The sequence below is a fragment of the Microcaecilia unicolor genome, chromosome 4 (genome assembly GCF_901765095.1).
Source record: "Microcaecilia unicolor chromosome 4, aMicUni1.1, whole genome shotgun sequence".
NCBI classification, from domain to species: Eukaryota; Metazoa; Chordata; class Amphibia; order Gymnophiona; family Siphonopidae; genus Microcaecilia; species Microcaecilia unicolor.
Genome location: NC_044034.1, coordinates 5,592,285 through 5,612,454, shown reverse-complemented (window position 1 = coordinate 5,612,454; position 20,170 = coordinate 5,592,285). Strand labels below are relative to the sequence as shown.

General features: G+C 48.4%; 1 protein-coding gene across 1 annotated transcript in view; it reads left to right on the top strand.

The window, feature by feature from the left end:
- Nucleotides 1-20,170, top strand: part of LOC115468191 (protein sel-1 homolog 3-like) — a 159,108-nt gene that overhangs the window by 137,395 nt on the left and 1,543 nt on the right. Inside the window, exons 23-27 of the mRNA XM_030199729.1 lie at nucleotides 10,100-10,190; nucleotides 11,940-12,027; nucleotides 15,283-15,392; nucleotides 16,198-16,325; nucleotides 17,250-17,352. Of these exons, the coding sequence (XP_030055589.1) occupies nucleotides 10,100-10,190; nucleotides 11,940-12,027; nucleotides 15,283-15,392; nucleotides 16,198-16,325; nucleotides 17,250-17,352 (520 nt within the window). The remainder of the gene's footprint in view (nucleotides 1-10,099; nucleotides 10,191-11,939; nucleotides 12,028-15,282; nucleotides 15,393-16,197; nucleotides 16,326-17,249; nucleotides 17,353-20,170) is intronic.

Here is a 20,170-nt window from a genome sequence, read left to right as displayed (position 1 = left end):
TCCCACCAACCCTCACCCTACAGCATGTCCCATCATTTTCCCCTTCCCTTCCCCCGTCCCCTCCTACCCCTCCCACGCCCTTCCTTTGCAGCTGGTGCTGCACGGGAAGTCTCTTCCCCCTCTTCGGAGCTGCTGCTCCCAGTGTCCTCCTCCCTATCCCCACGGCAGCCTGCGGCTTCGGCTGCACCGTGGAAATCGGGCCACCTTCTTGGTTGTAGTGGTCTGGCCACAGGACCCAGAATGGGAGCAGCAGGAGTGGGTGCAGAGGCTGAGGAGCGCAATGCCCACCTCTTAGCTGGTGGTGGTTGCTGGTGGTCAGTGGAGGAGGAGGTTGATGGCAGGGGCTGCTCCAGCAGCACGGGGGCTGGAGTAGGCGCGGTGCCCTGAGGGTGCAGGTGTTGGATGCTCTGCTCCAGCCGTCTCAGTTGCTGGAGCACCTCCTGGTGGCCTTCACGTTGCGCCTGGAGGAGTTCTTGGTGTGCTCGCTGCTGTGCCTCCAGTGCTTGGCGCTGCAGCTCCAGTTTCTGCTGGCGGTACTCCTCCAAGCGCACGTTGTGGCGGAGTAGTTCCGTGGCCAGCCGCAGGAGTTGCCTCCTTTGGGCGGATGGCCTCTGGCGGGGAGCTGGGCCCTCCTCCTCCTCACCAAAGTCCTCCGGTGCTGGAGGTGCGGCCTCTGCTGGTGCAGGTGGTGGTGGTGGTGGTGGCAGAGCCTGGACAGCTGGTGCAGGTGGTGGTGGTGGTGGTGGTGGCAGAGGCTGGACAGCCGGTGCAGGTGGTGGTGGTGGTGCTGGCAGAGGCTGGACAGCCGGTGCAGGTGGTGGTGGTGCTGGCAGAGGCTGGACAGCCGGTGCAGGTGGTGGTGGTGGTGCTGGCAGAGGCTGGACAGCTGGTGGTGGTAGAGGCTGGACAGCTGGTGCAGGTGGTGGTGGACGCGGAGGATGCACAGCTGGTGCAGGTGGTGGCGGCTGGACTGCTGGTGCTGCAGGCTGTGGAGGTTGAGGCTGGACAGATGGTGTAGGGCGTTGGCCTTGCAGGCCACTAGGGCCAGCCTCCTCTGAGTCTTCACCTGTATAGCACAAGAGTGAGGAATAGTGTTGGTGCAAATAACCCACTTTTGTCTTTCAGCATTCATATACATTGGTATGTCCCCCAACCTGATGACCCAGCAAAGAGATGGTGAGGAGAAATGGAATTGACACGGGTACGAAAGAGAGAGGCCCGCAGGCAGCTGGGTAGAGGTGGTGGATGAGCAGCCAAGAGAAGGACACCACTCACAACGTTGTGCACAAGCTGTTAGTTGTATAATTGTTAAATTGAACAACATTGCAGCATGTGTTGTGTTACTACTGACTTGCTAAACTGCATAGAACTGCTTTATGACCCCCATTACAGGCTCCTTCAGTTGAATGCATGTGGCCCACACTCAGTAGAGCACAGAGGTCACAGGAGGAACTAGGCACAGTTTGGTAATGGGAAAATAGGAGGGAGTAGTAGGGAAGGACGGCCCCCAGAGTTCTGCCACAGTAGTAACCTACACACACCCATAGGAGCCAACTGGAAAGTAGTATTGGGGGTGCTAAGCCCAGTGACCAACACTCCTCCCTGCACAGCTACATGATCTTTCCTCAATATTGGGGGTGCTCTCACACACACACAGCACCCACCCTGTCTGCTTGCTCCTATAACACACATGACCACTACCACTACTCAAATAGAGCTTACAATTAATTCTATAAATATGGGCACACAGGACAAGTAAGAGGAAACCCAATGACAACGGTAGGGATAGGGAGTAAGGGTAGAGAGCTAGTGAGTAGGGGTTACCAGGTCACAACAGCATCATAAAGGTGGCCTGTTAATATACAGAAAGACAGCCAGAGATACTCCCCCCCCATCCCCACCCACACCCACACCCACCTCCCTCCTCCTGCCCCCCACTCCTCACCTCCCTCCCCCTGACCCCAACTTCTATAACACAAGTGTACTGCAGCACAACAGATACCCCAACTGCATAATGAAACACCTACCTGAGTCCTCAGCCTGGCCCGAGGTGTCCATGGAGCCAATCCCGTGGATGCCCTCCTGGGGTAGGAGGGAGTACACCATCAGCTCCATTGGTGTAAGATTGGCAGTGTCATTGCCTGGGGGATTGGCCCCTGCCTTCCTGCGAACATCCCTCCTCAGCTTCCGCCACTTCCTCTTGCAGTCCTCCACGTCTCTCCCAGCATGGAAGACAGCATTCAGGCTGTCCCGTACTGCCTCCCATTCCCGCTGCTTTACTGTTGCTGCCAGCCTCTGCCCTGTGGGAGCAAACAGACTCCGGTGCCGCTGTACAATTTCTTGTACCAGGAGCTCCACCTCTGCCTCGAGAAAATTACCCTTCCGGGTCGGCGGCATGCGTGGTGGCATTGTACCAATGGTGTTTTCGAAAATACGGAGTGGGCGTTTATATAGGCGCCAAGAACGCCCATTGAGACGGGGGAATAGGCGTTTCTGATTTGGGCGCTACTTTTTCAATTATACACATAATTCCTAAGCGTGCCCAGCTCAGATAGCGATTAGGAACACATGCTTTCGATTATGAGTAGATAAGTATGGGCGTCTCCACCTGCCTTCCCTTTCTTCATTGCCATTTTACCTGCCATTTCCTGCACTGAGACCTTGCCGGTTGTTCGTAATAATCATTTACAGGGTTTTACCCTCACTTAGCATGCTTGGGTACACCTGTGTATTTAGGGGGGGGGGGGGGAATAATTGTTGGCCCTCAGCCACCACGCCTTCCGTTTCCTGTCTTCCACATCGCCTGATGCTCCCTTCCTTTCTCCCATTCTCTCTGCCTGGTTGTAGCAGGCAGTGTGTGGGGGCCACGAATTTGCTACACTCACCCCAAATCAAGCACCCCTCGGTAAGGGTCATTTCAATCAGGGAGATGTGCAGCTAATGTTCCAGAAGATAAAAGGCGCACTACACAGTCTTGAAACAGACGTTCATGGTAAGCTCTCGTTTGTCTGCCACCTCTTCTCTTTGTGCTCATAGTCAAGGAGTGTGCATTCACTGTATGTATGTAGTCTGGAGTCAGATGTTAGGTAGCTCTGTTTTCACCAGGTTCCTGTGCACTGTACTGTGGGGTTGGCAGGTCCTCAGTGGTGTGGGCCAGCTGTTGGAGGTGCTGTATTGGTTCCCGGTAGCTTCCATCTTCCTTGTTTATGTGGTGTACCCCAGTCCCCATTTATGAAGTGGCCACCCATTCTCAAGGTCCATAGGCGGGGGAGGGGAGAATGATTAATGCAATGGATGTGTATAGCACTTTATGCAACACCTTCCTAAATTGCTCCATAGGTAGTAGGGTAGGGAACATGCACATTACATTGTTTTTAATCGGTAGCCTGGACAAAATGATCGAGGTGGCTACAGGTAGTGCCACTGAGGCCTATGACGTGGTGGTGAGGGAAAGGGGTGTGTGTACAGGTACCAACCCAAAGTAACTGGTGGTGGATAAAGCCTGGTGGCTGCTGTGGCCTAGTGGTTAGAGCACCAGCCTTATAATCATAAGGTTGCTGGTTCAAATCCCACATAAGGCAAGTCACTTCAGAGACAAAGTTGGACACAAACCCAGAATACTTGAATGTAACACACCTTGGTTCACTACTGGAGAAAGTGTGATCACACCTGCAAATAATGAGCACCATTGTTATTTGTGCCCTTCCCTAACACAAGTATTACATTGCAACTGTGATGAAGTAACCATCCATCTATTGGGTTTCCCATTGTTTCCCTTTTGCTCCTCAGCATTATATACCATAGCTGATGTATTCAATGTGAAAATATGAGCCAGCTGTTTGTAGGTCCTTCTTGGGCCCCCCCCCCCCACCCCACCAATGTGGCTTGTGGGTAAAGATATGTGTCCATCAGACAGCAAACACTGTGTATGTGGTACCTGGAGTTATGTGGAAGTGTGTACCTGGCAGATCACACGTGGTACACTATTAATCTCTTATTGATGGCACTCTGTAATGTGGGTCAGTATGGTGGAGGGGAGGGAGGGAGGAAGGGAGAGAGAGATGCTGGCTGGCCATTTTTATTAATGAACACAAATATCCATCCAGCCTCCCCGGCCCAACCCCCCTGCACATATGGGCCATGCAGGTTGGAATGAACAGGTGGCGTTCTGTCTGGCCAACATTCTCAGACATACATCACCTTCTCATTCACACAGCACATTTAATGCTATGCATATTGCTGCCTCCTTCCTCTCAACTCAACAGCACCATTTGGTGATATGTAATGCACAAGGGAGACAAACACACACACACACACACCCTGATAGTTATATTATAACAAAAATTTATTTGCCCCCCATCCCCACCCCCACCCCTACAAAATAACCCCAACAATGCCCTCCTCCCCCCCACAACTCCCCACACACCCCAACAATTCCCTCCCCCACCCCCCACAGAACCCCCAACATTTCCCTCCCCCCACACACACAACCCCAACAATTCCCTCCCTCCCTCCCCCCACACACACAACACCAACAGGCCCCCCTATTTAAATTAAGGGCGGCCACGCCCTCTTAGTAAGGCCCTCTGTAGCAGGGCAATGAGCAGCCCCAGCAGTACCCTTAGTGGGCCCTGGAGCTGCTCATTGCCCTGCCGTAGGGCTGTCACCTCCTGCAGCAGCTGGTGCTGGCCAACTATAATCTGCTGCTGGCCATCTACCAGCTGCTGCAGGAGGCGCACTACAGTCGCTGGCCCAAAGGCTGGAGGTGGGCCAGGGGACATGGATGATGGCCCAGGGGATGGAGGTGGGCCAGGAGACACAGAAGCTGGCCCAGGGGATGGAGGTGGGCCAGGGGACACAGAAGCTGGCCCAGGGGATGGAGGTGGGCCAGGGGACACAGAAGCTGGCCCAGGGGATGGAGGTGGGCCAGGCGATGGTACTGCAGGTGGGGAGGGGTCCTCATGCAGGTCTATAATGAGGACTCCCTCCTCCGAGTCCTCCTCCTCCTCTTCTTGCTGGTGGCCCGCCTCCTGGCCTGGCTCCTGCTCCTCCTCTTCCTCCATGTGCCCCTCCTCCTGCTCTTCCTGCTCCTCCTCCTCCTCCTGCTCCTCCTCCTCCTCCTCCTCCTCCTGGAGGTGGTGGCCCTCCTCATCTTCCCGCTCGGCTTCCTGCTGGTGGAGCCCTGTGTATGTAAAAGGAGTGTGATTGAGATCAGTGCATACAACATGGCTTGCATAGTGCAGTAGCTGGGTGGCGTGAGGCAGGGGATGGGGCAGGGTGTGGTAAGGCGTAGCCTATGCCCATGGGGAATGAGCTGCATCAGATGACATGACACAGAACCCTGGACCCTCCTCTGATACACACCACGCAGGACATGTTGCCATACCAAATTCATTGCTGACCAGCATGTTTGCATTGTGAGATGCAACGAGGGGTTGATGGGCAGTTGTTGTAGGAGTTATTGGGGGGGGGGGGGCAGTGGGAAGGGTGTTGAGCACAATTCTTTTATGTGAGTTAGGCCATAACATGCAGTAAAAGTAGGGCCTCAGGCAACTGTACCAGGACACACTAATCAGCCACCACAGTAAGGGGAATAGTAAAGTGTGGCATATCATCTCATTCATCTCGGGGGGGATGGTCGGACGTTGCAAGCACGCTCATGGGAGAACCCCTGCAACCTGCATCCTTGATCTGGGACAGATATGGTATTACTAGGTGGCTATTAGGCACATGGGAAGTGATATTGTACAACACATTTGCTTTATTCATGAAATGTATGTAGTAATCTGTACAGGTGTCCTGTTTTTGAATACTTACGGCGAGCCCTGAGGTGCCTTCGCACCGCCCGAATGACGTCGGGCCTCTCCCGCCTCACCCTGCGGAACCGCCTCCGCAGGGACTCGAGGTCCCGGTGGACTCCAAAGCGTCTGTAAGATATAAGTTTGGAGAGCAGGGGTCAGGGGTGTTGGTCCTTTTTGTCCCCTGCACACATTCATTTGCTATTCACATACCAGAGAGAGAGGGTCTACAGTGTTGGGGGGGGGGGGGGCACCTCCATTGGTAGTGAATCATAGGAGCCACCTTTTTTCCATTTTGGGGGGTGGAACCCCCAGTGGAGATGACCCCTCCCTCCATACATATTTGATATTGGGGGGTGGGGTGGTGAAGCACCCACAGCAGCCACCGAGTTGGTTCCTATGCAGATGATGCCAGAGAGGTGGCCATGAGGCCAGACAGTACCGTTTGTATACATTATAATGTATGCTTGTTAAACTACTTTATATGTGTTATCATGACCATGTTATAAAGTATGGTATAGGTTTCATTGGTCTCATGCTTCCACTATTCAGAGGCTCCAAAGAGGGGTTGGAAAATGTGGCCTTCACATAACTAACGAAATTGTCACATAACACTAATAGAATAGTCACATACCTAACCTAACGAAATACATTCTTGTAGGGATGTGGGAATGGTGGTCGTTTCAATAACATACAAATTATTGGTGATTGTGCATGTTCCTATATTACTCATGATCCTTGCATGGACACTCCAGTTACTGCTGGTAACATTGATGACGGAGCTGTTATATGTGTAGGTACAGGAGGGGAGGGGGGTTGGGCCATAACCTTACCTCTCTAATCTTTCCCGGATGCGGGACCAGGCTCGCATGGCCTGCAGCCTGGGGGGCAGGTGGTGGTGCTGGATGAAAAGGCGATGGCGGTGCCTTAGGCAGAGCCGGACAAGCAGCAGGCTCTCCTCTTCTCCAAAATTTGGCTCCCTGCGTTGTGCCATTTTTCCACGTGTTGGAAAAGAAGTGCCTTATATAGACGACCTTGCGTGAGGGACGTCGTTTCATGCACAGCTCCATATATGGATGACCATTCCATATATGGCCCCTATCAGCACGTGGACGCCCTCGTAAGCATAGACGTCTTTGACGTGCACATGCCTGCAGGAGTGTGAAACGTGCCTTCTATAGATGAGTATGACGCACCCCACCCGACCCTTTTCACATATACACAATATACATTTACTGCATGTTCAGTAGGTGTACAGTGCATGCAGATCCGCACATTTAGATGGGCACATATGATGAATGTATGGGTGGAGCAGCATGATATGTCTGTAGTTGACACATATATGCGTTCGTCATATATTTCCGTACCTGGATGGCCTGAACAACATGTACTGTACTTGCGATACACCTATGTACATTATTTTACACACCACGTGATTTGGTCGTTTGCACCTGCAATAGTCGACCGTGTTAGGGCGCCCAATTTAGTCACGCTTATGCGCTCGTCATTTGATTGTTTTCTTACAGGGATAATCGATTGTCGAAAAACGCCCACACTATTTTTCCATTATACAGGTCTATTTTTGGACGTTATCGTAAGAACGCCCTAATTCGTACTTGGACGATCTTTCCATTTTGCCCCTCTTAATCTAGGGTTATCAGGTTTCTTTTGGGACATCGCATTCCAGGCCTCGACCCAAAGTCATATAACATTTAATCATGTGGAGGGGCATAATTGAACGAAAACGTCTATCTCCATGGGCGTTTATCTCCGAGAACGGGTCCGTGAAGGGGCGGACCGAACCGTATTGTCGAAAAAAATAGACGTCCATGTTTTATTCGACAATGTGTGAGCTGGGCGTTTTTGTTTTTCATCGATAATGGAAAATGAAAGCGCCCAGCTCAAAAACGAATAAATCCAAGGCATTTGTTCATGGGAGGGGCCAGGATTCGTAGTGCACTGTCCCCCCTCACATGCCAGGACATCAACCGGGCAGCCTAGGGGGCACTTTTACAAAAACAAAAGAAAAGGTAAAAGAGCTCCCAGGTGCATAGCACCCTTCCCTTGTGTGTTGAGCCCCCCAAATCCCCCTCAAAACCCACTGCCCACAAGTCTACACCATTACTATAGCCCTAAGGGGTGAAGGGGGGCACCTACATGTGGGTACAGTGGGTTTGGGGGGGTTGGACGACTAATAAGCATTAAGCAGCACAATTGTAACAGGTAGGGGGGGGGATGGGCCTGGGTCCACCTGCCTGAAGTCCACTGCACCCCCTAACAACTGCTCCAGGGACCTGCATACTGCTGCCAGGGAGGTGGGTATGACATTTGAGGGTGAAAATAAAAAGTTGTGAAACATCATTTTTTGTGGTGGGAGGGGGTTAGTGACCACTGGGGGAGTCAGGGGAGGTCATCCCCGATTCCTTCCGGTGGTCATCTGGTCATTTAGGGCACTTTTTTGGGGCCTTATTCGTGAAAAAAACAGGGTCCAGGAAAAGTGTCCTAAATTCTAGCTAAAAACGCATACTTTTTTCCCATTATTGGTGAAATGTGCCCATCTCTGTTCGGCCGATAACCACGCCCCAGTTCCGCCTTTGCCACACCTCTGACACGCCCCCATCAACTTTGTCCGCATCCGCAACGGAGTGCAGTTGAAAACGTCCAAAATCGGCTTTCGCTTATACCGATTTATTCGTTTTTGGGAGCTAAACGTCTATCTCCCGATTTGGGTCGCAATATAGCCGTTTTTCTCTTTCGATTATAAGGTGGATAGTCTTCTCATATAGAACTAAAATTCACAAATATACTGCTACAATCCAAAAACAGCGATAAAAAAAAAGGCATTTAGCTTAAATCGCGGGAACAGCTGCCAAATCCATGAAATTTCTTCTCTCGACGCTCACACCAGTCGACGCTTCACTACTGCAACGGTTGTCCTTCTAGCATTTTGGCAGACACCATCTGCCTGTTTCTGGAGTGTCATCAAAGTGACGGTCGCAAATATTGATTACCTGCCATCCCCCAGATTCTATATAGTGTGCATAGATTTAAGCGCCCAAAATCTGCGTGGATTCTATAACATTGCACGTAACTTAATTGGCTTAACAAGCAAATGAGTGCGGATAATAGCACTTAACAAGCAATAATGAGCACTAATTGGCAGTGATCAGAATCTATGAGTGGAAATCGCTAAGCGTATTCTGTAAAGAACTGCGCCTAAATTGTAAAGCGCACAGTGGAGGAGTAGCCTAGTGGTTACTGCAGCGGACTCTGATCCTGGGGAACTGAGTTCGATTCCCACTGCAGCTCCTTGTGACTCTGGGCAAGTCACTTAACCCTCCATTGCCCCAGGTACAAATAAGTACCTAAGCCACATTGAGCCTGCCATGAGTGGGGAAGCGCGGGGTACAAATAAAAAAAAATGCGTGTAGTTTAAAAGGGACATGTTTATGGGCATTTTATAGGTGTGCCAAAATTTCTGCATGTAACTACAGAATATGGGTCAATGCGCCTAAATCTACGCACATGGGTACGTACAGCTTGTACAGTCTGAGTCCTGCATATGGCGATCCAGTTTAGGATGGGTTGGAGAGAGAGCATCGACGGAAACTCCAGTAATTTGGAATGTGAAGACAGTGTCGGACAGGCTTTTATGGTCTGGATCCCACAAATGACACGACAGATTCCGATAGGCTGGAGTTGGCTTTGACGGCAACTCCAGTAGTTGAAACATAAGGACAGAGCCGAGTGGACTTCTATGGTCTATGTCCCAGAAACACTGAAGAAAGACCATGATGAAGTATGTACTATCACATTCGTTGTTGATTTAATCTTGAATTGTTAATGAGTGTGACTGTTGAGCAGACTGGATGGACCATTCAGGTCTTTATCTGCCATCATTTACTATGTTACTATCAGGTGAATTTTCGAAAGAGAAGGGCGCCCATTTTCCGACACAAATCAGGAGATGGGCGTCCTTCTCTCAGTGTCACCCAAATTGGCATAATTGAAAGCCGATTTTGAGTGCCCTTAACTGCTTTCTGTCGCGGGGATGACCAAAGTTCAAGGGGGCATGTCGGCAGTGTACCAAAGGCGGGACTGGAGCTTTGTAGAGGGTTTTTTTTAAAGGTATTGATTGGAAGGTATGATTCCATCTTTAATGATTCAGAGTACAAACGAGCTCTTGTTGGTTGGGAAGTGGGAGATGAGGGCCCTTTAATCCCCGAGCACTATGTCCGTGTAATGTTCAGGACAGGAGAGGAACTTGACCTCAACCCTTCCTTTTCTTGTCACCATCTCAGGTCAAAGACACTTCTTCAGTACCTGCAGGCAGCTGAGGCGGGCTTCGAGGTGGCTCAGTTTAACATGGCTTACCTCTGTGAGCAGGACCCGGTGAGCACCAGTCTACTCTCCCTTCTCCCTCCTTCCCTTTCTCTCCCTCTGTCTCTCTTATACTTGGAGTGGGAATCCAGAGCCATGAAATGATAAATCCTGGTCTAAAAGGCCATCATGGTGCAGAGATCTGTAAGCCTTAGTGCATTCCACACTTAATACTGATCTTTTCTCCATTCAATTTAGATGAAATATCCTCTAGTTTAGTTGTAAAGAAACTCTTAGAAACCATGTCTTACCATTAATGCTTCCATTTATAGGTTTCGAGCTATAGATTTTCTCCAAAATATTGACTTTTTAAATAAAAGTTTGGGTAGATGTGAGAAACTGATTAGCCCCTCCCCTTCTTGGCCATTCCAATAGCTTTATGGTTGGCGGTGCTGGCAGGATGTGGAGAAGAGAAGTGATGGTGGTGGCAGCTGATTAGGAGGGCGATAGAGCAGTTATGAAAGCAGTTGCCTTGGGGAAGATGAGGGCAAATGATGGTCAATGGGGAGCAAAAGGAGGGTTGGTAGAGGCTTGGGCATCAAGGGGGGGGGGGAGGAAGAGAAATTGATGATGGTATCATACATGGGAGGGGAGGACGAGAGGAGAATTGCTTTTGTGGCAGTGAGGAAAGTAGGGAAAAGTGATGGTGGTGGTGGTGGGCTAGGGTAGATGAAAGAAGAACCATGATGGCAGCAGTCTTAAGAAGGAGAGAAATGGAGTGATGATGGAAGTTTTAGGAGATGGGACAGCATTAAGAGAGGTGGGGAAGATATGATGGTGATGCTCAGGGACAGGGAAAAGAGAATGGATGTCAGTGTTCTGGAGTGAGGAAAGGAGAGGAAAATAGTGGCAGCCCAAGAAGGGAGAAAGAAGAGCGATGGTGATGGCATTTGGGTCTGGGGGAGCCACAGTTCTACTTGGGGATGAGGAAAGGGGAAAAAGGGGGGAGAGGAGGCCAGGAACACGGGAGGATTGATGGCAATGTAGCTCAGGGAGCAAGAAGAGAAGGCCATTATGGAGGTAGGGGAAGAAGAGGAGTGATTGGGGCACGGGGATCACGAGACAAAAAGCAAAGGAACAATGGTGGTAGCAGCCAGTGTGGTGGAAGGGAGAGGAGATGGTGTCCCCTTGGGGAGTGGAGAAGTGATGACAGTAACATATGGGAGAGTGAGAGGAGAAGTGACGATAATGGCACAGGGAGTGGTGAAAGAAGGAATGTTAAGTGATGGTGGTGGCATGATGGACAAAGAAGAAAGATGGTGGATTTGGGGATTAAATGGAGAAATTACAGTGGTGGTTTGAAGTGGGGAAAGAGAGAGGAGGAAGTTGGAACCAACTTTTCAAAATTATTGGGGGTGCTTGCCAAACCCAGTGGAAATATCCCTTCCCTGGACACATACAAGGAATTTTCTCAATATTGGGGGTGCTCAAGCACCCACAGCACCCACAGAGTCGGCTCCTATGGGAGGAACGATGGTGGTAGAAGGTGGGAGGGAGACTATATCAATGCTGGTCTTTCTGACACCATCTCTTAATGCATTCTGGCACCTGTAGTCCTGAAGTCAAAAGAAAGCAGCAGGACTCCAAGCCAGGATTGGCGAAAAGTCTTTTTTCCAGGAGAAAAGTCAATTCGTCTATACACCACACACTAATCCCTCTTCTTTAGTCTTTACATTAATTTAGACTAGAGGGGAAAAAGATGTTCTGCTTTAATGTTGATGCAGGTGAGACCTGTGCTGAGCTGTGCTGGTTCTTTGGCAGGAAGGACTGATCAGCCGTCACATGCAGACAGACTGTGTCTGGAAATATTACAACCTTTCAGCCCACAGTGACCGGCCTCCGTCTTATGGTATGTGTGACTTTAAATTAATCAGATTAGAAATAAGGGAAAGGGCAGCGGTGGAACCAGGTTGCTCCTAAAGGACATGGGATATAGTGGTACCGAGGGGAAGGAAGGAGACCAGTAGACCATACAGTGAAGAGTAACATCTGTGCACCCCTGGAGGCCCCGTCCAATGGAATCAACCCAAACGTTTTCATTTCTTGATTTGTTAAAATGTATAGACTGTGCCATGGGGCAACAGGTGCAGACTGAGGGGTCGATATTCAAAGAAATGGCTCCTGGCCGATTAAACGACCTGTTTCCTGGGCTAACCGCTAATTTTCAGCAGCAGTTAACTAGTTCCCCAAACAACTGAGCGCTGCGGCACCTTGGTGCGCTGCAGCAAATTTTCTGGGGTGCTGCGGAAAATCCCAACCTCCCTCCCGCCCGAACCACAACTGCAGACAGCAGCAGCAGAAAAACAAAAACAAACAAAAAAGCAAGCGCAGGGCCACACAGCAGCCTTCAAGCGTGTGCTGTCAGTCCTGCCGGTCCTTTGGCCCCGGAACTGGAAGTTGACGTCAGCGGGGGCAGAGGAACAGCGGAGCCGACAGCCCATGCCTGAAGGCTTCTGTGTGGCCCTGCGCTTGCTTTTTTTTTTTTTTTTGTCACGGCCACTGGGGACACGGAGCAGACGGCCTTCGGGACTCACAGAAGCGACTGCCAAGGAGGTTGGTTGAAAACAAGAGACGGGATGAAGTCAAAAAATTGAAGCCGATAGGTCAGTCTATGTTTTCCTTCCCGTTCAAAACAAAGCAAGCAAACCTATTAGCTGCTGCATTGACGTTGCCATTCTTTATTGTTGGTAGCATTTTTTATTTAATCTCACTTATATTTTTAAACATGCTGGTTTGTGCAGAATAAGTACATAAGTATTGCCATACTGGGACAGACCAAAGGTCCATCAAGCCCAACATCCTGTTTCCAATGGTGGCCAATCCAGGTCACAAATACCTGGCAAGAACCCAAAAAAGTACAAAACATTTTATACTGCTTATCCCAGAAATAGTGAATTTTCCCCAAGTCCATTTAATAACGGTCTATGGACTTTTCCTTTAGAAAGCCATCCAAACCTTTTTTAAACTCCGCTAAGCTAACCGGCTTTACCACATTCTCTGGCAACGAATTCCAGAGTTTAATTACACGTTGAGTGAAGAAAACATTTCTCCGATTCATTTTAGATTTACTACATTGTAGCTTCATCGCATGCCCCTTAGTCCTAGTATTTTTGGAAAGCATGAACAGATGCTTCACATCTACCCGTTCAACTCCACTCATTATTTTATAGACCTCTATCATATCTCCCCTCAGCCGCCTTTTCTCCAGATGAATAAAGAGGAAGTATAATAACGGAATAACTTTTCATAAGTAGAGTAGTAATCAGTGTGTCATTTGGAGGGGCTGGTTATAGGGACACCCTAGCACTGTTAAATTTGAGCAGAGAAAAAGATGGAGACCTGTGTGGCTGGGGGGGGGGGGGGCACGAAAAATTGCTTGGACATGAAGGGTGCCATTAACTGAAAAAGTTTGGGAACCACTGCACTATCTGAAGGCTTTTTAATGATGCCTTAGTACCGTCTACAAAGATTGCATTGCAGTAGTCAATCCTTGACAATATTAAAGACTGAACTACTACACGAAATGTAAAAGGATCAAAATATTTCTTTACGAGTCTAAGTCTCTTTAACAAGAAGAAACAGTTCTTTACAACAGAATTTATTTCAGGCTTTAAATGAATAGTACTTTCCACCTCAATCCCCAATATTCGACACGTTTAAAGAATATTTTGACGAATGTAGGGTTGGTTCTGCAATGATGAAGCATTTCTTACTTTTGGCCTTCTAAATATGTTGGGCTTATGTTTATGTGTGATAATTGATGTAATCCGCAATCAACTTCACGGTTGTGCAGAATATAAGCAGGCATCGGTGTCAGTATCACTTACACGCTTCTCTGCCTTTACAAATAGCTGACCCAAAAGCCCCCACACGGTCACTTCAGAGGGAAGCTCTCTTTGGCACAATGCATAGCAGTAAATCTGAGAGACTAAGATCAAACTGCACATAGGGTTACCATACGTCCATTTTTACCCGGACATGTCCGGTTTTGCCAGCCTGCCCGTTTGTCCGGAGTTGCGGACAGGCAGGCTGTCGGGCAGGCGGGCAGGCTTAAGGATGTCCTTCCTTCACCTCCCCTACCTTACTGTCTTGCTGCCTCCCGTCCTGGCACTGATTCAAGGGGCGGCCTCATGAGACTTCTGCAAAAGTCTTGCAAGGTCACTGCTTGAACGCTTGGCAGCCTTTTTAAATTGGCGCCAGGATGGGAGGCAGCAAGACAGTCTGCAGCCGTGCTGGGCAGGAAAGAAGGGGCTCTTTCCTGCCTCGAAGAGGTCACTAGACCACAAGGGCACTACAGTAAGATAAGGGGGGAAGGGGAGGATAGGACACCCTTAGAAGGGTGTGACGGGGGGCAGGGGTGTGGCAGGGGCGGGGCATGTGCCCTCTTTTTTGGCGGGGAGCAAATATGGTAACCCTAACTCCACGTGCCCTGGTTTAGGAGTTAGTTCATTCCTCTTAAAGTATGTTCAAAACTAACCCATTTGGAGACATTGTTCTCCCAGGAGAAACCATTTCTTCTGCTCTGAGGCAGGTGTAACTTTGTGTGTGTTTCTGCTGGTAGGAATCGGCTCATAAGCATATATTTTATACAGTTCAGAATAAGTGCAAATCCCTTCCTTGTTTTGCACGTTCTCTGTCCCTGGAAAAGTCTAACCAGATCTCATACAGAATGAAAGCGTTGTGTTTTCTGACCACCACCTTTTATGCGTGGGTATATTGGGCCGGTTTTATAAGTGCCTGAGGGTGTAAATTCTGATCTGCAGGCTTGAGTTGCTTATAAATAATTCCATGAGTTTGTTTTGGTTCATCCAGTTTTCCCCTGACCCCCCCCTAACAAATCTAGAAATGTGCCATGACATAACCCTCCCGCCTGGGGATGACAGACTGCATGCTGATTTAACCTTTTGCCTCTGATTCTGATTGCCCCATGATCTTAATGGGGTCTAAGGAAGCTTAAAGATTATGTTTATAATTGACTATATGTTGAGTTATTCATTTCTTATTATATATAACTCTTGCTGTATTTCAAAACAAGTGTATTCTTGTTAAAGTGAAAATCAATAAAACAAACTGAAACATAACCTTTTACCTCTGAACCTTCCAGCTCAAATTAAAATGGGTGATTTGCTCTACATGGCGCATCCCAAGAGGAAGCGAGACTTGCAGGCAGCGATGAGACTTTATACTGCGGCAGCTCTACAGGAAGACCCACAGGTAAGATGAGCTTCTGCGATAACGTCATCACCGAATGAACAGAACACTGGGTTTAGATAAGTTCTATTTTATTTATTTATAATTTCTTCATTAATTTTCAGAATAAACAGGAGCTCACAATATGATCCTAAGTGCTCATTTACAAACATGCCAAAACATGAGCTCACATACAAGATACAACAACCAAGTCCAAATTGAGAGAATAACGAAAAGAGTCAAGAGAAGGAAAGAGAGAAAAAGAAAAAGGGGGGAGGGAGGAGGGATGGAGGTTGCAAAACAGAGCATATGGCATATTCACCAATTCTTCGTCAACGTTACAGTCTATGTACTTCTTTATGCATAGGAGTTTGTGGACACCACATAAGCTGCGTGTTGCTGTTCCCTCTTACTCTAACCTATGTTGGTCTTGTCATACACAAGTGGGTAACATCAAGCATCTTATGCATTCAACAGTATTGGGCTGAGATATGGTCACAGCTGGTAGACATTTTCCGCCTTCCTGGCTCATTCACATTTGTTAACTCCCAGTGAAGGTATTCTTATTAATACCATGATATCTTTAGCATTGAAGGTGATCTTAACGCATTGGAAATCCTTATTTCAAACCACCTCCCAGGAGTGGTGGGGCTTAACTGTTTCAAACTTATAAATTCGAAATGCATCTTGCAAAGAAATCGCCTCGTTTTGCTAAGTACAGAGAGAAATGGTTGCCGCTAGTATCATGTTGTGTGGTGTTAGATCAGTTCTGATATGCTGGGTATTATTTGTCTGTGTCCCCTGAATCACAGCCCCCTTCTCTCTGCAGGGATTGTACAGTCTGGGAATCCTGGTGGAAAATGGTGTCTCTCTCCCCTTCTCCACGCTGAAGAAGCTTGGGCTGAACAGCTCCATCAGCGCCAACAATTTTACCATCCGCACAGAGCTCTACAAAAGGTCAGATGGTCACAGAGAGAGGGTCACGAACCCAGTGGCTCCTGCACGGCAGGTGCTAGAAGAAGTGGTGGTCCCACAGCTGGTGGTCACGCCAGTGGCACTTATTGCTGTGCTCCCACCCAGGCCCTGCCACAGAGGAAATGTTTCCACTCAGGCCCTTCCAACAAGGAGCTCCAACATGGATCTTTCCACATAGGCTCCCATCTAGGTACTTCAGTGTACCTCTGAGGCAGGGGCGACAGGGGGCAGTCGCACAGGGCCTCGTGCTTCTAGGGGCCCCTCATCTCTGGCACATCTGTCCTCCTGTCTCGGAACACCTCCCTGCTCCATACCTTAATGTGCATCCACATTTTAGTAGAGAGCATCAGGCAGCCATTTTCATATCCTGTCAGCTGCCGAGCCCAGAACCTCCTTGTTGCTGCATCCCACCCCCTTTATGATGTCACTTCCTGCTTCCGCAAGGGCAGGATGCAGCAGTGAGGAGGCTCTGGGCTCGGCAGCTGACGGGATATGAAAATCGCTGCCGCTGTCTGCCGCTCTCTACTGAAACGTGGTGCACACACATCAAGGTATGGGGTGAGGTGGGGTTCCGAGAGCTCTAAACCTCCTTTTAAACTGATAAATTCTGGCTTTTGGTGGGTGCGGGGGGGGGGGGGGGGGGGGGGAAGGCACTGAACTGCTCTGCACAGGGCCCCACAATTACCCTGTCTGAGTCTTTTGGAGGAGCCAGATGTAGGATCTATTCAACCACACAATTTATGAGATTCATCATTCAGTGCTGTGTATGTTAACAGTGTGCTAGAATTATTAATAAATGAATAATAATGTATCAGCTCCTGAGCATAGATGTACTGAGAACTAAGGGTAGTCAAACACATCTAATAGACATCCAGCTCATTTGAGGTCTATATATTATATCCACAGGTGCAGAGACCATGAGAAAGATGCGTCTTACATTTCCTGTAGCCTGGCCTTACTCAACACCCACCTTCAATACATCTGGACATTCCATCGGTCCATAGTACAGGTAAAACACCCCAATGAAAAGAAGATTAGGAAGTGTCTTTTCCTATTATCAGTCTCAGATTAGTGTCTAAATGGAGGAGTAGCCTAGAGGTTAGTGCAGCAGCCTGTAAACCAGGGGAACTGGGTTCAATTCCCACTACAGCTCTTGTGACTCTGGGCAAGTCACTTAACCCTCCATTGCCCCTGGTACAAAATAAGTACCTGAATATATGTAAACCGCTTTGAATGTAGTGGCAAAAAACCTCAGAAAGGTGGTATATCAAGTCCCATTTCCATTTCCCCCTTTCCCTTATGACATCACAATATCAGAAGTGAGCCAAGTATTGGGCAATCAAGCCATTGTGACATCACTGATGAGGTTGGCTCTTATTGGTGGAATGAGTGGAGGAGTAGCCTAGTGGTTAGTGCAGTGGACTTTGATCCTGAGGAACTGGGTTCGATTCCCATTGCAGCTCCTTGTGACTCTGGGCAAGTCACTTAACCCTCCATTGCCCCTAGTACAAAATAAGTACCTGAATATATGTAAACCGCTTTGAATGTAGTTGCAAAAACTCAGAAAGGCGGTATTTCATTTCCCTTTCCCTTATGACATCACAATATCAGAAGTGAGCCAAGTATTGGGCAATCAAGCCATTGTGACATCACTGATGAGGTTGGCTCTTATTGGTGGAATGAGTGGAGGAGTAGCCTAGTGGTTAGTGCAGTGGACTTTGATCCTGGGGAACTGTATCTGGCAATCAAGCCATTGTGACATCACTGATGAGGTTGGCTCTTATTGGTGGAATGAGTGGAGGAGTAGCCTAGTGGTTAGTGCAGTGGACTTTGATCCTGGGGAACTGGGTTCAATTCCCACTGTAGCTCCTTGTGACTCTGGGAAGTCACTTAACCCTCCATTGCCCCTAGTACAAAATAAGTACCTAAATATATGTAAACTGCAAAAACCTCAGAAAGGTGGTATGTCAAGTCCCATTTCCCTTTCCCTATTTGAGATTCTGTTGCTACTATTTGAGATTCTACATGGAATGTTGCTATTCCACTAGTAACATTCCATATAGAAGCCTGCCCTTGCAGATCAGCAACGCGGCCGCGCAGGCTTCTGTTTCTGTGAGTCTGACGTCCTGTACATATGTACAGGATGTCAGACTCACAGAAACAGAAGCCTGCGCGGCCACCTTGCTAATCTGCAAGGGCAGGCTTCTACATGGAGTGTTCCTAGTGGAGGAGTAGCCTAGTGGTTAGTGCAGCAGCCTGTAAACCAGGGGAACTGGGTTCAATTCCCACTACAGCTCTTATGACACTGGGCAAGTCACTTAACCCTCCATTGCCCCTGGTACAAAATAAGTACCTGAATATATGTAAACCGCTTTGAATGTAGTGGCAAAAAACCTCAGAAAGGCAGTATATCAAGTCCCATTTCCCTTCTCAAGCTTTTTTACTACAGGCTTCTATCAGATGTTTTCCATTTACCTTTAGTTTTTCTTTGAGAGATTGCGTTTGCATGTTTTGTCCAGCCCAAAAATCATTTTGACATCCATCTGAGAAGGAGTAGAGTGTAGGAGTTGTGTAGTGGTTAGTGCAGTGGCCTGAGAACCAGGGGAACTGGGTTTGATTCCATCTATATCTCCTTGTGACTCTGGGCAAGTCACTTAACCCTCCATTGCCCCTGGTACAAAATAAGTACCTAAATATATGTAAACTGCAAAAACCTCAGAAAGGTGGTATGTCAAGTCCCATTTCCCTTTCCCTATTTGAGATTCTGTTGCTACTATTTGAGATTCTACATGGAATGTTGCTATTGCACTAGCAACATTCCATGTACAAGCCTGCCCTCGCTGCTGCGCAGGCTTCTGTTTCTGTGAGTCTGACATCCTGGAGGAGTAGCCTAGTGGTTAGTGCAGCAGACTCTGATTCTGGGGAGCTGAGTTTGATTCCCACTGCAGCCCCTTGTGACTCTGGGCAAGTCACTTAACCCTCCATTGCCCCTGTTACAAAATAAGTACCTGAATATATGTAAACCACTTTGAATGTAGTTGCAAAAACCTCAGACTTGACATACCACCTTTCTGAGGTTTTTGCAGTTTACATATATTTAGGTACTTATTTTGTATCAAGTCCCATTTCCCTTTCCCTAGTTGAGATTCTACATGGAATGTTGCTACTATTGGAGATTCTGTTGCTACTATTTGAGATTGGTAAGGGTTCTCGCACTAAGCCATCAGTAACCGGGTAGTGCTCAGTGCTGGCCGATTAACGGCGGGTTAGTGCAGCGCTATAAAATACAGCCCTATTTTCCCCAGCATGGGAAATGGCAGAACTGCTGCTGGCACCCGCGTTGGGCTGGCGGTAGTTCTAGATTAGCGTGTGTTAACCCCGCATTGGGCTTACCCTGCAGAGAAGGGCGACGAAAATGATAAAGGGGATGGGACGACTTCCCTATGAGGAAATGCTAAAACGGCCAGGGCTCTTCAGCTTGGAGAAAAGGCTGCTGAGGGGAGATATGATAGAGGTCTATAAAATAATGAGTGGAGTTGAACGGGTAGATGTGAAGCGTCTGTTCACGCTTTCCAAAAATACTAGGACTAGGGGGCATGCGATGAAGCTGCAATGTAGTAAATTTAAAACAAATTGGAGAAAATGTTTCTTCACTCAACGTGTAATTAAACTCTGGAATTCGTTGCCAGAGAATGTGGTAAAGGCGGTTAGCTTAGCGGAGTTTAAAAAAAAGCTTTGAATGACTTCTTAAAGGAAAAGTCCATAGATCATTATTGAATGGACTTGGGGAAAATCCACTATTTCTGGGATAAGCAGTATAAAATGTT